Source organism: Monopterus albus, unplaced genomic scaffold (assembly GCF_001952655.1).
Source record: "Monopterus albus unplaced genomic scaffold, M_albus_1.0 scaffold184.1, whole genome shotgun sequence".
NCBI classification, from domain to species: Eukaryota; Metazoa; Chordata; class Actinopteri; order Synbranchiformes; family Synbranchidae; genus Monopterus; species Monopterus albus.
In genome coordinates this window covers 144,676-162,321 of record NW_018128064.1, presented here as the reverse complement: position 1 = coordinate 162,321, position 17,646 = coordinate 144,676, and the positions used below count along the sequence as shown (strand labels likewise).

Below are 17,646 nucleotides of genomic sequence, written 5' to 3'. Positions count from 1 at the left end.
TCCATCTTTGTCATTGTTAGCTACAGGAATACTGGACAGAATTAAAGACTCATCTTCTTGCCAGTTTTTGCTTTAGACCTACTTGTCACTGGTGAAGTGGCAATACTTCATCATCAGAATGCATTGGTTGGGGTTGAGGAGTGTGCTGCTGCTGTGCTGCATAGTGCTGTGTGTGTCTGGGATGAGGAGAGAGTACTTCCTCAAGATAGAGGAGGTGTCTTGGAACTATGCCCCAACTGGGATGAACATCATTCAAAACCGTACACTGCAGGAGGATGAGTAAGTACAATTAAATTGTCTTGATTCTGTTGTAATCCCTGACTTCTGTCCGAGCTGGCACTTGTCCAAAAAGCAGCATCAAGTCTTTAAGATTTATTTTTAAGGTGGTGCATGGATTGCTGAATCCCTGCTCCACCTTTCTTTGGAAATAAAGTTGTATTACACCTACAGACCCTGTCAGACCTCCAGGCAATCAAATATACATTATACAGAGTAACATTTTCTGCTCTTCTGCCAATCTAAGCTGTTGATCAAACCAGATGTGAGGGCTCTGACAGGTTCAAACGTTGTCTGATGATCATTATGAAAATAGTCATACTTTTAGTTGTGACAGCTTATCAGAGAAAAATTCACTACTACCATATTTAGAGATGCATAGTTTTGTCTGGACAACATTCTATTTGATGCGCTTTATGTGCACAAGCCGGTCAATGTTTTACATTTTTCTGTTTATTCAATTACTCACATTTAAACTTGCAAATGCACTTACAGTACAGCATTGACCTTAACCCTAACCCTGAAGCCCACACATTAGACCAGCAAAAGACAGTAAAATATAAAGTCTCTGATGCATTAAATAAATAAATAAACAAACAAATCATAGTTATTATTAATAATAGTTGCAAACTGCATAAGATTTACTAGCTTTACCTAAATATTTTTACATTAAGTTACAATTTCAACTACATATTTTTAAAATTTTTATATAATATATTTGTGTTTTTTTATAACACTGTAGTTAGTGAGCGATTTTAAACATTTTTAACTGTACTAGGAAGACAAACACACTCTATCCTCTCTGCCTGGACCTCTCTATAGAGAAGCCTCAGTCTTTTTAAAGAAGGGCCCCCAGCGCATTGGCTCCACCTACAAGAAGGCTGTCTATAAGCAATACAGCGACGCCACCTACAGGACAGAGGTGACAAAACCAGACTGGCTGGGTTACCTGGGACCTCTGCTGGTGGCTGAGGAGAGTGACACTGTGATCGTTCACCTGAAGAACACAGCATCCAGACCTTACACTATCCACCCACATGGGCTAAACTACAGCAAGAGCAGTGAGGGTGAGGACTGAAATTATGCATGTGTTGGTGCATTAAGTGACAGGAAAGGCTGATAGATCTGTGACTGTGTGTGCTTTTCTCAGGAGCTCTATACCCAGATGGCACAGCCCCAGAGCTGAAGCATGATGATGCGGTGGCTCCTGGTACAACAGTGACATATGAGTGGACCCTACCAGGGAGCCACGCCCCACACAACGGCAATTGCTTGGCTCTGTTCTACCATTCCCACTTCTTAACCCTAAAAGACATCAACTCAGGACTGATAGGACCCCTCATTACCTGTAAGAAAGGTACAGAAACCTTTTTAACAGTATATAGTATCCAACTATATACTTAACTATATAGTAGGCTTCCAACCACAAAAAAAGCTGAGCCTGAAAAGAATCAACAGCCAAGATAAACTGAAACAAACAGGATGCAGGGGAATAAGTCCAAAAGTCCTAGAGTTTTTGAATCCACTAGTCAGGGTGATAAGGGTAGACTTTGCACAACAAAGAAATAAAGGTGAACTGGCAATAAGTGTGAGCACAGGGCTTGCTTACGTACTGGCTGCGTGATTACACTGATGTAATGTATATAAAAATAGGGAGAAATTAATTATGAAAATTAGTTTCCAGTCCCTTTTATTAGGTTTACCCTTTACTACATCTCTGCATCTCATTTGCATACTGCAAGTATTCAGACCCTTTGTTTGTGAGACTGGCAATTGAGCTCTGGTGTATCCTACTCCTATCAACAGTCAGTGAGATGCATTTACAGATTTATTAGAGTCCATCTGTCCACTTTAATGCATACAGTCAATGCGTTGACTGTATATCCCAAAGCTAAAGGACAGTTCACTTTATATGCTTTTATTATGTTTGTGAAGCACTTTGGTACAAGTGGATGATTTTAAGTCTGTTATATAAATAAAACCTGATTGATTTTAGGATATCTTTGTTCCTTTCTTTTATAGGAACTCTGGACATACATGGCGACGGGTCACGAGACTACCTGTATACTCTGCTGTTCATGGTGTCAGATGAGAACCTCAGCTGGTACTTGGATGACAACATCAAGATGCACATCACGAATCCCGCCCGAGACCTGAAAGAGAATGAAGATTTCATTGAGAGCAACAAGATGCACGGTGAGGGGAAGCATCACATTCACATACACTACATACACAAATGCACCATGTAACCCTGAGTGTGTGTATTGCAGCTATAAATGGTTTTCTGTATGGTAACCTGCCTGGACTGAGCATGTGCCAAGGCAACAAGATCCACTGGCATTTGTTTGCCTTAGGGAATGAGGTAATTACTGTGTTACTATCATATTACTATTATCCAGAGGTCAGTTTTCACATTCCATAGCTGAAAGGCTACTGCAGTCTCTTCCTGTAACAATCTTCAATCATTTGAGTTTGAAATGTCACAAAGACACTTGGCTCTTCCTCTACTATTACTTCTTACATATAGAGACAGTTTGCTGAAAAACACATTTGTGAACATGTTACTTGGTAGAAAAACAAATATGTGTTACCAAATGAACTGACATTTGCCTATGTCATATTCTGCTGTTAGGAGCCAGTTTAAATGTTATTTATCCACAACAACAGGTGGACCTACATTCAGTGCATTTCCATGGCCAGATCCTGACTGTTCAGGACCATCATACAGACACAGTCAGTCTTTTCCCGGGCTCCAGCATTTTAGCTGAAATGGTAGCCGATAACCCGGGGAACTGGCTGCTAACGTGTACTGTCAATGATCATCTGACTGGTGAGCTCACAATCTCCATTCTTAAATCAGAGGCTGATCATTTCGTTAAATTTGATTCAAGTAAGAGGTCATCAACTGTGTGGTAAATAGTTAATTTGCCAAGTATCGCATAGCAATGTGAGTTTCTGCTGTGTGGTTTTCTCCAGCGGGAATGCAAGCTATTTTTGAGATCAAGAAGTGTTTCCCTAATGTCCATAAGCCACGGCCACATGGCGAGCTCAGAGAGTTCTTCATTGCTGCTGAAGAGGAAGTTTGGGACTACGCTCCCACACTACCTACTGAGGGGTTGGTTCCTCCACACACAGGACTGACACTACAGCTGATGCTAATGTTTCTGTAAAGAATAAAATGGCATTTGTGTCATTTCTAAATTGTGCACAGTGAGGCAGAGGTGTTTGTAACCAGAGGTCAAGACCGTATTGGAAGTCGCTATAAGAAGGTTCGCTATGTGGAGTACACCGACAACACCTTCACAACAAGGATGCTACGCACCCAACAGGAGCAACACCTTGGAATTCTGGGTAATCTAGGCTGGGTTGGTGGCATTATTTTAATTGTGGTAAAATTTATCAGAGTCAGTGCTGCTCTGGAGGCAAAAATAAAGTTACTGGCCTAATTCATTAGTTTATCTTTTTAAGTAAAGTAGATAGACATTGACAAAAACATATATTAGTACAGCTTAGTGTTCTTATAATAAATAAATTAGAGTATAATCTAATCAAATTAGCTAGGAGGTTAGTTTGTCTTGCTCACCTTCCAAGTTAAACCTAGTCATACAACTGGATTAGAACAATTGGTTATTGTCGTTATGCTTCCACGGTGGCGATAGCCATGGCCAGAGGTATTATGCTTTTGCCCGTCTATCATCTAAGTCATCTAATCTGAACATTTACTGTCACTGTTTTTATGGAAATGGTGAATAAAAATAAGGCATTAATGAGCCAAGTCTTTAATTCTTATTTTGGACAGACTGCCTCCTCTGCTTTAACAGTCAGTATGTTTAAGCTAAGAAACCACTGCATGACAAGAATAGGTACAGACATATTCCAAATACTGCTTTCAACACGAATGTCTGAAATATGTTTGGAGCATACCTGTAACTTGTCTTTATTGGAACTGTTGGGTATCTTCATTGGCACTTTCTTCTCACTTTCTACCCCCTGATTTTCATTTGTGTGATCTGTTCCAATTACAAGATGGAAATATGAGCGGTCCCCCAACATGTCCTCCAGAGGGCCTCTGTCCTAAATGAACACACGAACCAACTTGCATGCCTGTGTCCATCCATATCTTTAGGTCCTGTGATGCGAGCTGAAGAGAAGGACACCATCAAAGTCGTGTTTAAGAATAAAGCCAGCCGGCCTTACTCCATACAACCACATGGTGTCCAGTACAGCATAGAACAAGATGGGACACTTTATCACAATGAACTGGAAGGTTAGTACACACACAAACACACACACTATTATCAATATAAAGAGCTTCCTTGTCTGTTTTCTTGTCTCTCTCATCAAATCCTTCTCTCTTTAGAGTCCTATACAGCGAAGAAACTACGAGAGCTAAACAGGCAACCAAGTGAGATAAAGACGTGAATTACAGTACCAATTTGAGTTAGCATAATAATAGTTCTTTTTATGAAAATCTATGTTTTTAGGAGTGGTGACTCCTCCCCCAGCTGCTCTGGTCAGACCCGGGGCTGTGCATATCTATGAGTGGATGGTACCTGTCGGTGCTGGTCCAGTAGAGGGAGAGGCTGACTGTCTGACTTATCTGTACTACTCTGGAGTGGACCCTGTCAAAGACACCAGCTCCGGACTGGTCGGCCCGCTCCTCATCTGTAAACAGGGATCACTGAAAAAAGGAGTACAGGTGAGGAGAGAGCCAGAAACTGAAGGGTAAAGGTTCCTCAAATCAGGATTTTATGCCTTTGTATCAGCCATAGCCATGGCTGGAGACATGTCTTCAGGTTGTCCATCCACACATCCATCCGTCCCATTCTTGTGAACACAATATATCATAACAGAGCTCTATATAGTTTTCATGCCTCTGTGCCAGCAATAGCCATGGCCAGAGGCATTATGTTTCCTGGCTGTCCATCTGTCCATCTGTCCGTCCAGCCCAGGTGTTGGACTATACAATTATTGTTATTGCTCCTTTAAAGCAAGCAAAATCTAATGTGATAGATGCATGTATGTTGAAAACATACAGTATCAAGACAAATGGCTGAATGGGGGAACAGGAGAATTTAAAAAATATAAAATACTTAAAACTGCCTTTATTGAAGCTGAGGACTCAAATAAAAGAAGTGGTCGTGCTTGGATAATGTGTTCATAAACAAAAGTTTGAGTCAGGGGACGAACATGACGCTACATGTTGACTTGAGTCAAAGCTTGTCCGATAATAATACTCATTAGCCATGTGGGTAAAGGGCAGGAAATGCAAAAGGTCAGGAACCGATGTCTGCATGAACATCAGGTTTTTGGTCATGTTTTGCGTGAGTGACTTGTTCAGGCTGATATTGGTTCCAATTAAGAAAACAATGTAGACAGTTTATTAATGAAAATGTGGTAATGAAATCACAATTTGACATAATTCCTCTTCTCCTGTGTAGAAAAACTATGATAAAGAGTACCACCTCATGGCTACAGTGTTTGATGAAAACCTGAGCTGGTATCTGGATGATAACATTAAGACCTTCACCACTGCTCCCACCACTGTTAACAAAGAGGATGAGGGCTTCATTGAGAGCAACAAGATGCACGGTTTGTAAGAGACACAATCGCACGATTATCACTCACAGCTCAGATTAGAATCTGTTGTTGGACACTCAGTGATAAAGATGTGAATTCTGATTTAGTTATGTATTTAATCTGTCTCTACACACTCAAAGTGGGAGAACGGTTTAATTTCTGCTTTCATTTTTCACCACTCTCCTCGAATGTCCAGTATTTCCATTTTTTTCCTTAAATCACATCTGAGTTTTTTGACCAAATTGACATAGTCATTGTACTGTATATTTTGTTCTGTGTCTCCCTTCTAGCCATCAATGGGTTTTTGTATAGAAACCTCCCAGGCCTGGACATGTGTAAAGGGGATAAAGTCACATGGCACCTGTCAGGACTGGGTTCAGAGGCGGACATCGACAGTCTTTACTTTCAGGGCAACCGCTTCCTCTATCGCCAGAACAGACGAGATTCTATCAGCGTTTTTCCTCATGTTTCACACACTGTCACTATGGAGCCAGACAGCATGGGTACATCTTTCAACATCTTTCACTTGAGATCACATTCACACAGACTACTGTTGTTCTGTATTTCTGTGAACCCTCAGTGCCAATGAAAAAAAGACTTAAACAAAACCTGTTGCTCAGACAAACTAGACATCTTCCCAAACCTTTAAAAATTTAAAGGCTTAAGTTTCTTTTTTGTTTGTTTGTTTAGTTTTTTTTTTTTAAATACGGCATATATTTTCGAAAGAAAACCAAAGAATCCCACACAATGTCCAACAAAGTCCTCGGACCTTCATTAAACAAAATTCGTGCAAACATCAAAATGTACAGTATACCGTACATGTATTACACGTTATATAATGAGTTTTAGACCGCCCTGTCATAAACATCTACAGCATCAATCCTTTCAGTAAATGCCCTATAACACATTTGTACTTTCAAATGATAAAAGCAACTAGTAGGAAGAGAAATTAGGACACTGATTTAGCAAAGGATGCAAAAATGATGTTCCACCACTGTCCCTAACCGTAAAACACTGACCATCATAACAAAAACATTTAACCAGAAACCCAATCCTTGAAACTGTCATTCAAATGAATGAAAACCAGCCATATCGTCACTTGCAATGTTTGAAACTCCTCACAAACATGCTACAAGAGCACAATGAGATAATCCTGCACACACCTTCAAACCTGTTTGACGATGCCTCCAGTAATGACAATACATGACGATGAGTAAACTGTAAAAACAGTTCAGCAGTCAAATTTTTTAAATAAAGCATATTTTATGTTGTGTTACAAGAAATGCAGACACCACCTTCAGGCATCTCATTTGTATCATGAATTGTGTATGAAGAAGGCATGACAATAACCTAATACAAACTGCAACAGTAGCTAAATAGATCCAGATTTGAGAAGCAGGTTTAGTTACTGGGCAGCCGTTATAAGCTTCCTTATCACACAATAACTGAAAGTAGACTGTATAGAAGAAGAAAGTGATCCATCTACGGTTAACAGGTACGCTTGTGTTTCAGGTCAGTTTGAAGTGGTGTCTCCAACAGTGAACCACTATCGAGGTGGGATGAGAGCCAACTACACAGTACACAAATGCAGCCTATTTCAGCGTCAGGGTGAGCTGATGTTCCATTCAAAAACCTACTACATCGCTGCCATGGAAACAGACTGGGACTACTCTCCAAACCGCACCTGGGAGACTGAGCTGTACCGCAACCAAGTCAAGTACAGTAGCACTTGTGCAGTTACAGTGAACACTACAGAGTTAGGCTGAGCTCTAAGCCTGTTTCTCTCTCTGCAGTCCTGCTCATACCTACCTGGACCAGCAGGGTGGATTCATAGGCTCTCGTTACAAGAAGGTGGTCTACCGCCAATTCACTAATGACAAGTTCACCAAACAAGTGGAAAGAACTGCTGATATGGAACACCTTGGCATCATGGGTAAGTACTGGAATTCATATTAATCTAAAATAACCACCTTACTGTAACAAAACAGCAGAATTTTTACAGTAAATGCAAATTACACTATGGTATATATGAAACATTATGCAGTTATTGTTAAGCTTGATCAATATAGTAAATTGGAACATCTCCTCCATTCAGGGCCAATGATTCATGCTGATGTGGGGGACAAAGTGAAGGTGGTTTTTAAGAACATGGCATCCAGACCTTATTCTATTCATGCCCATGGAGTCAAGACAGAGACCCCTGATGTTTACCACACCAAACCAGGTACAGGATCACCTAGAAACATGGGAAGTGAACAGAAAATCCCAGGTTGCTTGGTTCTCCTATTTACTACTTTGGCAAAGAGACAAAATCAAAAGGCATTTTGGGTCACAAACTGTTTTTTCAGTGTCTTACAAAGTTGGGACCTTTCTAAGTTAAAGAGGGACAGTAAATTATAGGCACCATTTCCACAATTTTGGTGAATGCTGGCTTAATTTGAAGCAGGGAAAACGTTATTTTGCATTATAACTTTGACTGTATTTTGCTGTAGTTTGTTGCCTATGCATTAGTTGGTCCAAGTATTTCTGTAGTTTCATTGGGCTTAGTAGTAGTAATTCACTTTTCTTAGTATGGGAATTATATCATGACACAACAACAACTTTGTTTTGCACAGGTGAAACACATACCTACGAATGGTATGTCACAAAGAATACAGGACCAACCCCAGAACAAGAGCAGTGCTCCGTGTCAGCATACTATTCCACTGTCGATGTTGTCAAGGTGTGCACAGTTGTGTCTTACTATAGATTTTAGGACACTCATTGCCATAATGCATTCCTTGGGCCTTTACCATAACCTTAACAACCACAAATACATATCTACAACCTAACCCTATCCTAATTCTAACCTGAACTCTAAAGCCAAGTCCACACAGTGCAATAAATACAAACACACACACACACACACACACACACACACACACACACTGATGTGTCGTCTCCCTGCCTACCAGGACCTGTACAGTGGTTTGATTGGTCCATTGGTGATCTGTCGGCGTAGCTGGGCCAGGTGAGTGTGTTTACACTATGCAGTGATACAGAACTTCCAGTTAATATGTTTTCTCCAGTACACTGTGTGTGTTTGTGATTTCCAGATCTGACAAAATATAGGGGTAATAATGTGCTTTTGTACTGCATTACACAATAAGTTTAATCAAGCGTTAATGTACAGTTTCTTAAACCTGCTTTCAGGACTTTTGGATTGAAGAAGGAAGCAGAAGAGTTTGCACTGCTTTTCTTGGTTTTCGATGAGAATGAAAGCTGGTAAGTAAAGAGAACTACAAAACCAACCATTTACCTACCAACTAACTGCTTATAAAAAATGAAAACATCTTTGCTTCATAGTAACCAGCCATACAAATGCTGAGGTTCCGAGATAGCCTGTCTTCCAGAAACAATGTCACCATTAAGTAGAATAATCCACAGGCCTCAACAGTACCTTATGCAGTATTATTACTGTCAATATTATTCCAGGTATTTGGATGAAAACATAAAGACCCACATCAGGAACCCTCGCACAAATTTGAAGGAGGAAGAAGCCTTTATAGAGAGCAACAAAATGCACGGTAAAATAAACATACACATAAAACTAGACAGCACTTAGAGAGTGCAAACCTGTGCCCAGGCAGCTCAGTTTCCTTATAATGATACAGTACTACACTTATGACAGTTTGACTCTGATAATATGATTTCCTGACCATCAAGACCTACACCTGGCATTTGGAATCATATTGATAAACTGCCCCATTTTCACAGATGAGATTTTTTTATGCTTCATCTAGACATCAAAATAAATGTGTTTTTCTGTGTGTTTGTATGCAGCCATTAATGGTTATATGTATAGCAATTTGAATGGGCTGAACATGGATGTGGGTGATAAGGTGTACTGGTACTTGATGGGAATGGGCAATGAAATTGACATACACACCGCACACTGGCATGGACACAATGTGGAATATAAGGTACAGTATAGTATAAAAAACACAAATATGTACAAGACAACACAATATACAAACATACTGCAGTACACAAAATATAACTCCTACAATAATCCTTGTTTCTCTCCAGCTGGGTGGAGGGCCACACCGTACTGATGTATTTGAGCTGTTTCCAGCTACCTTCCAGGTAAAACCTCAAACTATTGGAACTGTGTTTATGTATAAAGTCTTAAGTCTTTGTCTTTTGCAACATTAAAAGTGCAATATCTTTAAATAGGTCGGAAAAAAAATCTCAAAGTGAAGCAATAGGGAACACAAAATCATTTCTAATTTATAACTGAACAATGTTGTGTTATCTTCTTCCTGTTTAGACAGTAAAGATGCATCCTCTGTATGCTGGTACCTGGCTGCTTCACTGTCATGTCCTTGAACACATTAGAGATGGCATGGAGGCGCTCTATACGGTCACTGAAAAACGTAAGAAACTCAGGAAACAAATGTGACAAGGAGACAAATTCTAACTAGGAGAAAGATGACAATGGTATCAATGACAATGCTGTGTGGGTAATTAAATGTCATTTCCTCTTCAACAGCTGCAAGGCCTGGACTCTTTGGCTGAAATGCAAAGACTGAAGAAAACAGCAAACAGACCAATTAAAAGTTCATTTTAGCAGCTAATTCTCTCTCTGTAAGTCAGCCTAATATGAAAAGTTACAGGGTAGAAAAATACCTTCATTCAAGAGTCATTTTATATTAAAGTGTGCATTTTTATAATTGTAAAACAATTGTGTGCTGACCTCTTTATATATTTAAATGAAATGTAACAAAGAGGGTAATACCTGAAAGTTGAATTTCAATGTTTTATGTGATTTTTCTGTGTGGACTGTAATGACAATAATCAGGCAGCAGGGGGTACTATAGCCTGATGGTACATGGTTGGGGCACCTTGAGTGGATTTGTTGGTTGAATTTTGAAGAATCAGAAAACATTTGTCACAGCTGTGAACACCGTAGTGTGAAGGAAATGTTTGAAGACTTAATGGACACTTGTAATCTTACAGTCAGGTTGCAGTAATGTATGATAAACTTTGCATTCCACCAAAACCTTTCCCTGTGACATGTGGCAAAGCTGATTCTACACAAACATATTACTAATAGATTTACATTTAATCACATTGTCACACAGCAAACATGGGGCTATATAATAACCCATCATGGGAATATGGTACCTGGATCACAAACAAAAAAAAAGTCAAATTTGGTCAGAATGTGCCACCATGTTGTTACCCAAATCAATAGGATGCACAGGTCTAGCTGTTGAATTTTGCCCTTCAGACCCCTGAACAGGTTAAAACCTCACTGTCTAGAGGGAACTTTATAGGAGTCGGTTCCACTTGGAGCAGTAAGTCTGCAAGTATTGCTGAGAAAGTGACTTCAATCACTTGTCCCATTTGTCTGAAGGTTGTCATATAATCTACAGTTATTCCAAGGAAAGTGCTCAGCAATGCACTTTCATATTCTGTAATTAATTCCATATACAGAAGCAACAATCAGTCTCTTCAGTTTCCTAAACTCAGGTAAAAGCCTTAAACGTATTTCAAAAATATGCAAGACTATGAGGAGCCACTTTATTCTGATTTTTCCCTTTTTATTGTGCAAAGATATCTGAGATGGTCAAGATTACCCATCATCCCCAAACACACACACAACCAACCCATATCCAAAACCTGCAAGCACACACAAAGTCTCTCTATATCACTCCTGCACGTTGTACTGAGTGCAGATTAGTGTCTAAGCAGCCACCTGCAGTCCTCCATTAGTTGGCAAGGAAATAGAATTTAAAAGATTCAGACCATGAAATGTGTCCAATAATGCCAACTCTGATCTAAACCTGCACAGAATCTCAATGATGTGCTTACAGCTCTGTCACATTCAACTAGTGAGGCTTTATATGACACTCACCCTCACTCCAAACTGTGATAGCTTTGCCTTATACCAAAATGGTGTTCATCAGTTCTTAGTTGCTGTTGAAGCCATTAGAACAAGACACAGCTGTGTGACTGACTTCTACGCAACACAACACAAGTGTAAATGCCATGCTAGCAGCGTGTGAGGCTGAGGTGCTCGTTACACACAAGAAAACTGAACTGTTGTAAGAATGGCAAATGAACAATTTTGTTTGCTTAGACCACAAACAGAAAAACAGTCAAGTTTGGTTGGAGTGTGCCACCAGAGAGACCACCATGTTGTTACCTAGATCAATAGGATTTATTGTACTGTGGCCATTTTTAAGACATTTCAGATTCAGCCTCAGTGTTGGGTACTAATCTAAAACAGTCAAATCAACTAGGTGCTTGATGTACAAAAACACCCAGAGGAGCCTACAGAAACACCTTGGAAAAGCAAAACACAGCAAATGAAAAACTACACCCCTTTTTAAAAAGAACGGCCATGTTCCATACGATTGACGTAACAGATCACGTGTTTTATCTGTTTTTGCTTGATGTATTTCTTTGTTGTAGTGGAGTTCTGGTTGGAACTAATGAGCTTTCATTATTCTGGCGAATTCTGTGGAGTGCTTAATGCACGCAGCTCCAAAAAGTAGTCTTGAAGCTAAAAACGGGTTTCAGTTGCCAGCCAACGTGCCAGCAGTGTAGATAGGTGGGTTGATTAATATACTGTAGCAGCTTATCAGGTATGTGATGTGTGTGTCTCAAAAGCGGGACCGAGTCTATTCTGGCCAAAACCAATCTTGTGAAATATACCTGGATCGGCACCAATACTGGTACTTAGTATCAGATCTGGACATCTCAAGACCCAACAGTTATTAGTTCATGAATAAGAACAAAAGTCCAGAAAATGGGTTGACAGCTGGGCTTTGTGTAGTACTTGTATCATAACTTTCACAAAACCTTTCCTAGTTGAAACAGTGTTTTTATTAAAACAACAGTTTTAAATACCCACTGGTCTAAACCAGCTACATATTAAATAGGTGTGACAAGACAAGTGAAGCAGTAAAATCATTGTTTTTATATTCATGTAACCCTTCATTTACCTGTGCTATAATTAGGGACATTATTATTAGAGTTAGGTTTTTAGGGTTTATAGTACAAACAAAAAGAAAAAGAAGACAAGGCCTCTTCCTCCCCTTTAATCTCACTTGGTAATGTCCAGGTTGCCAACATCTGCAGTGCATTGAGAATTCATGTGCTTTAAAAAATTTTTGAAAGCAAGGCAAACAATTTTGCCCAGAATCAGATACTATAATGAAACTGACCTAAATTCATTAATCAACAATAGATCCAAACTTTAGTAGGTAATACATACAACAATTTTTTTGTTTAAAGGGCCTGTCACATGGATCGATGAGCAGAAATATTCCACCTAAAACCTTCTGAGCACCAACCAAAAAGTGTGTAATCTTAGTTATTTTACCTTCAGTTCGGACTGAATTGGTGGACATGTGCACCCTCAACTATTAACAACTTGTTTGTACATTTATGGTGGATTTGAAGGTGTGTGATTTGTTCTCTAGAGGGCTCATTATATGCATGTTATGGAACAGTACAATGCACATCATCTGTACATCTGTTTTTGAGCGTGTGCATTTCACAGAGGTGTCTCCTTTACTGTATATCAGGGTGTTCTCAAATGTAGGCTGCCCCATATCCAGGCCTTAAAACAGCCCTGTCAGTATGCTGCAGAAACACATTTTTGTGCTGGCTCTGCCTGGACAGAAGGCCTATTAGGACCGATCAGCTTCGACATCAGCATGTTGGAAGCAGATGGCTGGTGGTGCCTGCAGTCATATCTCTCTCCCACACCAGACTCTTTGGGTAGATTTGACACAAGCTTAATTAATGATCTGATAACTGCAGAGGCGTTAAAAGGTGGATGGAGACAGGCATGAATTCCAAACGGAACAGCTAAACTGGCTAGTAATATAATATAAAGGGATTTCTTACCACATGCTCTCCCTTTCTCACTTTATCTTCCACATTTTACTTAAATCAGTCCAGTGTGAACTCTAAATCATGCTGTGAGTAAGAAATAAGTTGCAGATCTAAAAACTAAACGAAGGAAATGTTTACTGAAGTCGGTGCTTTGAACCCTCAGGGAGCAGTGGGTTGTTCTTAAATCTTGATGGAGTCAGCCCTCTGTAAAATATGCAAGTCCATATGAATACAGCTAGGCTGATAAATCTCAGTACGATTGAGTTTGTTAGTCCCAAACACCATGAATGGTTAATGAACAAGCCTTTTGAGCACTGGACTACGAGGTTAGGGAGACACAAAACCACTACCAAGAGATGTAGCAAGACTGCAGAGTGACACTAAAGGACGACAAAGAGACAAACAGCCACAAAGGGACATACAGTGACAACAGAAAATTGCAATACAATCACAAACACACACAAAACAATTGCAAAAAGTAAAACAACCACAAAGAGACCCAAAACGAACAGAACGAGAAGCATTTAAATCACAGACACTAAACAACCACAAAGACAGAATGACCACAAAAAAAAGCATAAAATCGCAAAAAAATGAAAAACTAGACAATCACAAAAAGATACAAAATGACCACACATAAAACTACGGATCTGAATAAACTTAAGGGCACCATTAAATGCACTTCTGCACTTGCACCATTTCTATGGAAACAGAGTGGGTCTGGTATCAGGGGACTGCATGTGCAATCTCTGTGGCTCTGATGCTGAATAAATAAAGCCTATGAAACACACCACATTATTACATTGCTCTCCCATGAGAAGTAAAAACACCCAACAGCCCCCTGTCAGCAAATGAAAATACCCTCAGGCCAGGTATGAGTCTGGTTATTCCACCACTAAAGCCACACACCTACATTCAGCAGTAAAATTCCTCCACTCTTCAAAAGCATAACCACCGTAATCCCAGATGTATCCATCTGGAAGCTGGAGACTTTGGCCTGAGTCCATCCTTCCACTCAGCCATTCCTCTGTCTGTGTGCTGCTCTGGCTGGCAGTTTGCACAAGAGCCATCTGTTGACAGGCAAAAAGCAAGATCTTCTTTTCACTTTATGAATTAGAAACTCCCCTTCTTTTGGCAGGAGGTTTGTCATTAAATAGGTATGAAAGCACCTAAATTCACATATAGAGCTCAGCTGCTTTTGAACAATATGTACAGCAACAAACATCTGAATAATCAGATCACTTTTATTCTTCTGCATCAGCGATAGCTGTGGCCAGAGGCATTTTCTTTTCAGGTTGTTCGTCCGTCCATCCCATTCTCGTGAACGCAATCTCTGGCACGCCTTAAGAGAATTTTGTCAAATTTGGCACAAAGATCCACTCAGACAAAAGAATGAACTGATTAGATTTTGGTGGTCAGAGGTCAAGATTGCTGTATCTTCACATCTGTCCCATTCCTATGAATCTGACTGTCTGGAGGAGGCATACAAGTCCAAATCGTTTGTTTGTTTCACAAATATTGAGTAAAGCTGTCTTTCTCTTAGGATTAATTCTTCTTATCCAGAGTTACAGTAACACTGACTAAAAAGTAAAAGGCCAAGGAACTGCCTGGGGACCTTTAAGTCCAGGTGGAATTTCAAAGCTTGTTCTTTTGTTTAGTGCCAGCTGAGCATCCTGTCTGAAATAAGACAGTTTGAATGGAGTTCAGGCAAGGACATTTATGAGCTCTGTCATTTCTATTCTCTGTAGTCAAATCTCCTGGTGACAAAAAAAAACCTTGTGTGTTGTTGGAACTGAATGACCTTGGTTTTTTTTTTTTTATTTGTCGCTGTCAAAAAATGTGCTGCTGAATCCGGTGACTTTGAAGCTTAAGTCTGGTTTTTTTTGCAACATTCATCAACAAGAGATTAAGGCTCCCTAGAGAATTAAACATTTGCTGCTGTCAGATGTTCTGTTTGCCTATTGTTGTCTTCCAAGAAACTGTGCATGCTGTATACTGCTGAAACAAGCACCATCAAGCACACAGGCATCATTAGCAGCTATCATTTTCACCTAATCACATAGGCACTGATTATTATAGGCTCTGCTTGGAAAAAGCACCACTTTACATATAGCCAGTCAACACTTCATCACTTTCAGCCAGTTGTCCAGATATGGTCACTGTTTCAGGTCAGTGGCAACCTTTCAGTTCACCTTAAAAGTAATTAACAATTCATTACTGTGAGCAGCTTAAAGTCATGAGTCTCTGTCCTCTGCCCTGTCTTGATCAAATCAAACAGCAGCTATTTAATGCAGAGGATTTCCCCTCTTTAAATCCAGTGATTATAGCATGTTGTGTTAAAAAGGACTGAATGAAAAATGAACTGAAGATATTACTATACAGTTGATTTGGTCCGACCAGCAGGCAGACTGTAGGGGTAGCAGGGTGATTTGTTTGTGAGATAGGGTGTTGCTCAAATCTCTTATATGGGCTGTCTTTTCCCTCACCCATGTCTTTTCTTTGCATCTAGTCCTGCCCACATAAGATGCAAGGACAACGTGAGGAGAGAGGACTGGCAGAAGCATGTCATTTAGAAACACGAGATGTCCTTTCCTCAGATCCTTCATTTGAAGCGTCCAATCATCAACTGATTTCTGATAAAGGGACTATAAAAAATAAAAACACTTCTGTGAAGGATGGTCTTGTGCATCCTTGCTCACGGCTCCTCTGGCACCCTACTTGATCCTCACTCCTGAGAGCCAATATAAGCAACTTCAAATGTCTGCAATCAACCAGAACGACTTCCGGGTCATGGAGAGGAAACTGAATTCTCAAGTTTATCAAGGTATCCTACAAGATAATGTCAGGGTGGCTGTATGCAAGCTGAAGCTCAGAACAGGCTGGGTGATGCAGCAGGACAATGACCTTAAACATTGAAGTAAATCTGCTACAGAACTGCTTCAGAGACACAAAGTCTCAGCATTGCTTTAGTCTGAAGAACAGCCCATTGTTTTTTCCAGTTGCTTATATAATGACAGGTGACTGTCACATACGCTTCAGTTGTAAGCACTGTCCATGCATCCGGGGTCAGAGACACCTTTTCAACACTTCTCAAACAACTGCGCAGCTCACATGCATTATCATCATACGGTCTATTTAGCTGTACTGTGGCTGTAGTCTCTGCATGTTTCTGCTGTTTGTATTTGGCGCTGTAGTAAATAGTATACTGATCTCATTATCATGTTATTTCCAGGCGCCGGTAAAAGCAAGGGAAAATAGTGGCTCTTTGTTTTTAAAGATAAAACCATAGTCGCATGAAATATTAGACTTTTTAAATTTACTGACTATCCAAATATTTGAAAACCATTGCCTACCCCTAATACTCATGTCATCATAATGCAGTGCAGAGTACACGTATGTGTAATTTCATTTGACAAGTCTGTGCTGTTTTACTATACAAAAGTGTTACAAAAAGGAAAAACAATAAATGCAACATTATGTCCACTGTGATGGATTGTGTTTCTGCAGATAATATTACAAAACATACGAGGGTGAATGGAAATCAGTGGCTTCCTGGAAGGTAATAAAAATAGCTGTATATATTATTTGTAACATGTAAAAACAGTACTGTGGCCCTGTGTAACCTGCCCTGGCGATTTCTTGTTGAAGCTATTCTGTGAAAGACCATTCATGCTTTGGAAATTACAGCCTTCTCCTTTGTTCTTGGTTCATCACACAAGGCTGTTTTTCATTAACAAGCTCACATCCTTTTTAGTAAAGTTTTCCTTGACCTAAGAAAATCTATACTAGAAGATTGCAGGGAAAACAAGTAGAAGGTAATTTGATCTACAAATCTCTTGTTTTAATCTGGGCAATCTTTTTTTTTAGTTTTCATCAAAAACAACAGTTAAGACATACAAT

General features: G+C 39.8%; 1 protein-coding gene across 1 annotated transcript; it reads left to right on the top strand.

Annotated features, from left to right (window-relative positions):
- The first annotated feature begins 118 nt into the window (after nucleotides 1-118).
- Nucleotides 119-10,572, top strand: cp (ceruloplasmin). The gene is made up of 24 exons (XM_020617076.1): nucleotides 119-279; nucleotides 1,099-1,343; nucleotides 1,427-1,633; nucleotides 2,299-2,472; nucleotides 2,547-2,638; nucleotides 2,944-3,106; nucleotides 3,253-3,391; nucleotides 3,488-3,627; nucleotides 4,403-4,543; nucleotides 4,637-4,681; nucleotides 4,761-4,975; nucleotides 5,718-5,868; nucleotides 6,147-6,359; nucleotides 7,369-7,573; nucleotides 7,650-7,789; nucleotides 7,952-8,080; nucleotides 8,472-8,578; nucleotides 8,811-8,866; nucleotides 9,049-9,120; nucleotides 9,331-9,422; nucleotides 9,679-9,818; nucleotides 9,925-9,981; nucleotides 10,166-10,271; nucleotides 10,388-10,572. Exons 1-24 carry the CDS (start codon nucleotides 119-121, stop codon nucleotides 10,411-10,413), a joined length of 3,216 nt encoding a protein of 1,071 aa, XP_020472732.1. The 3' UTR covers nucleotides 10,414-10,572.
- Nucleotides 10,573-17,646: the final 7,074 nt, after the last annotated feature.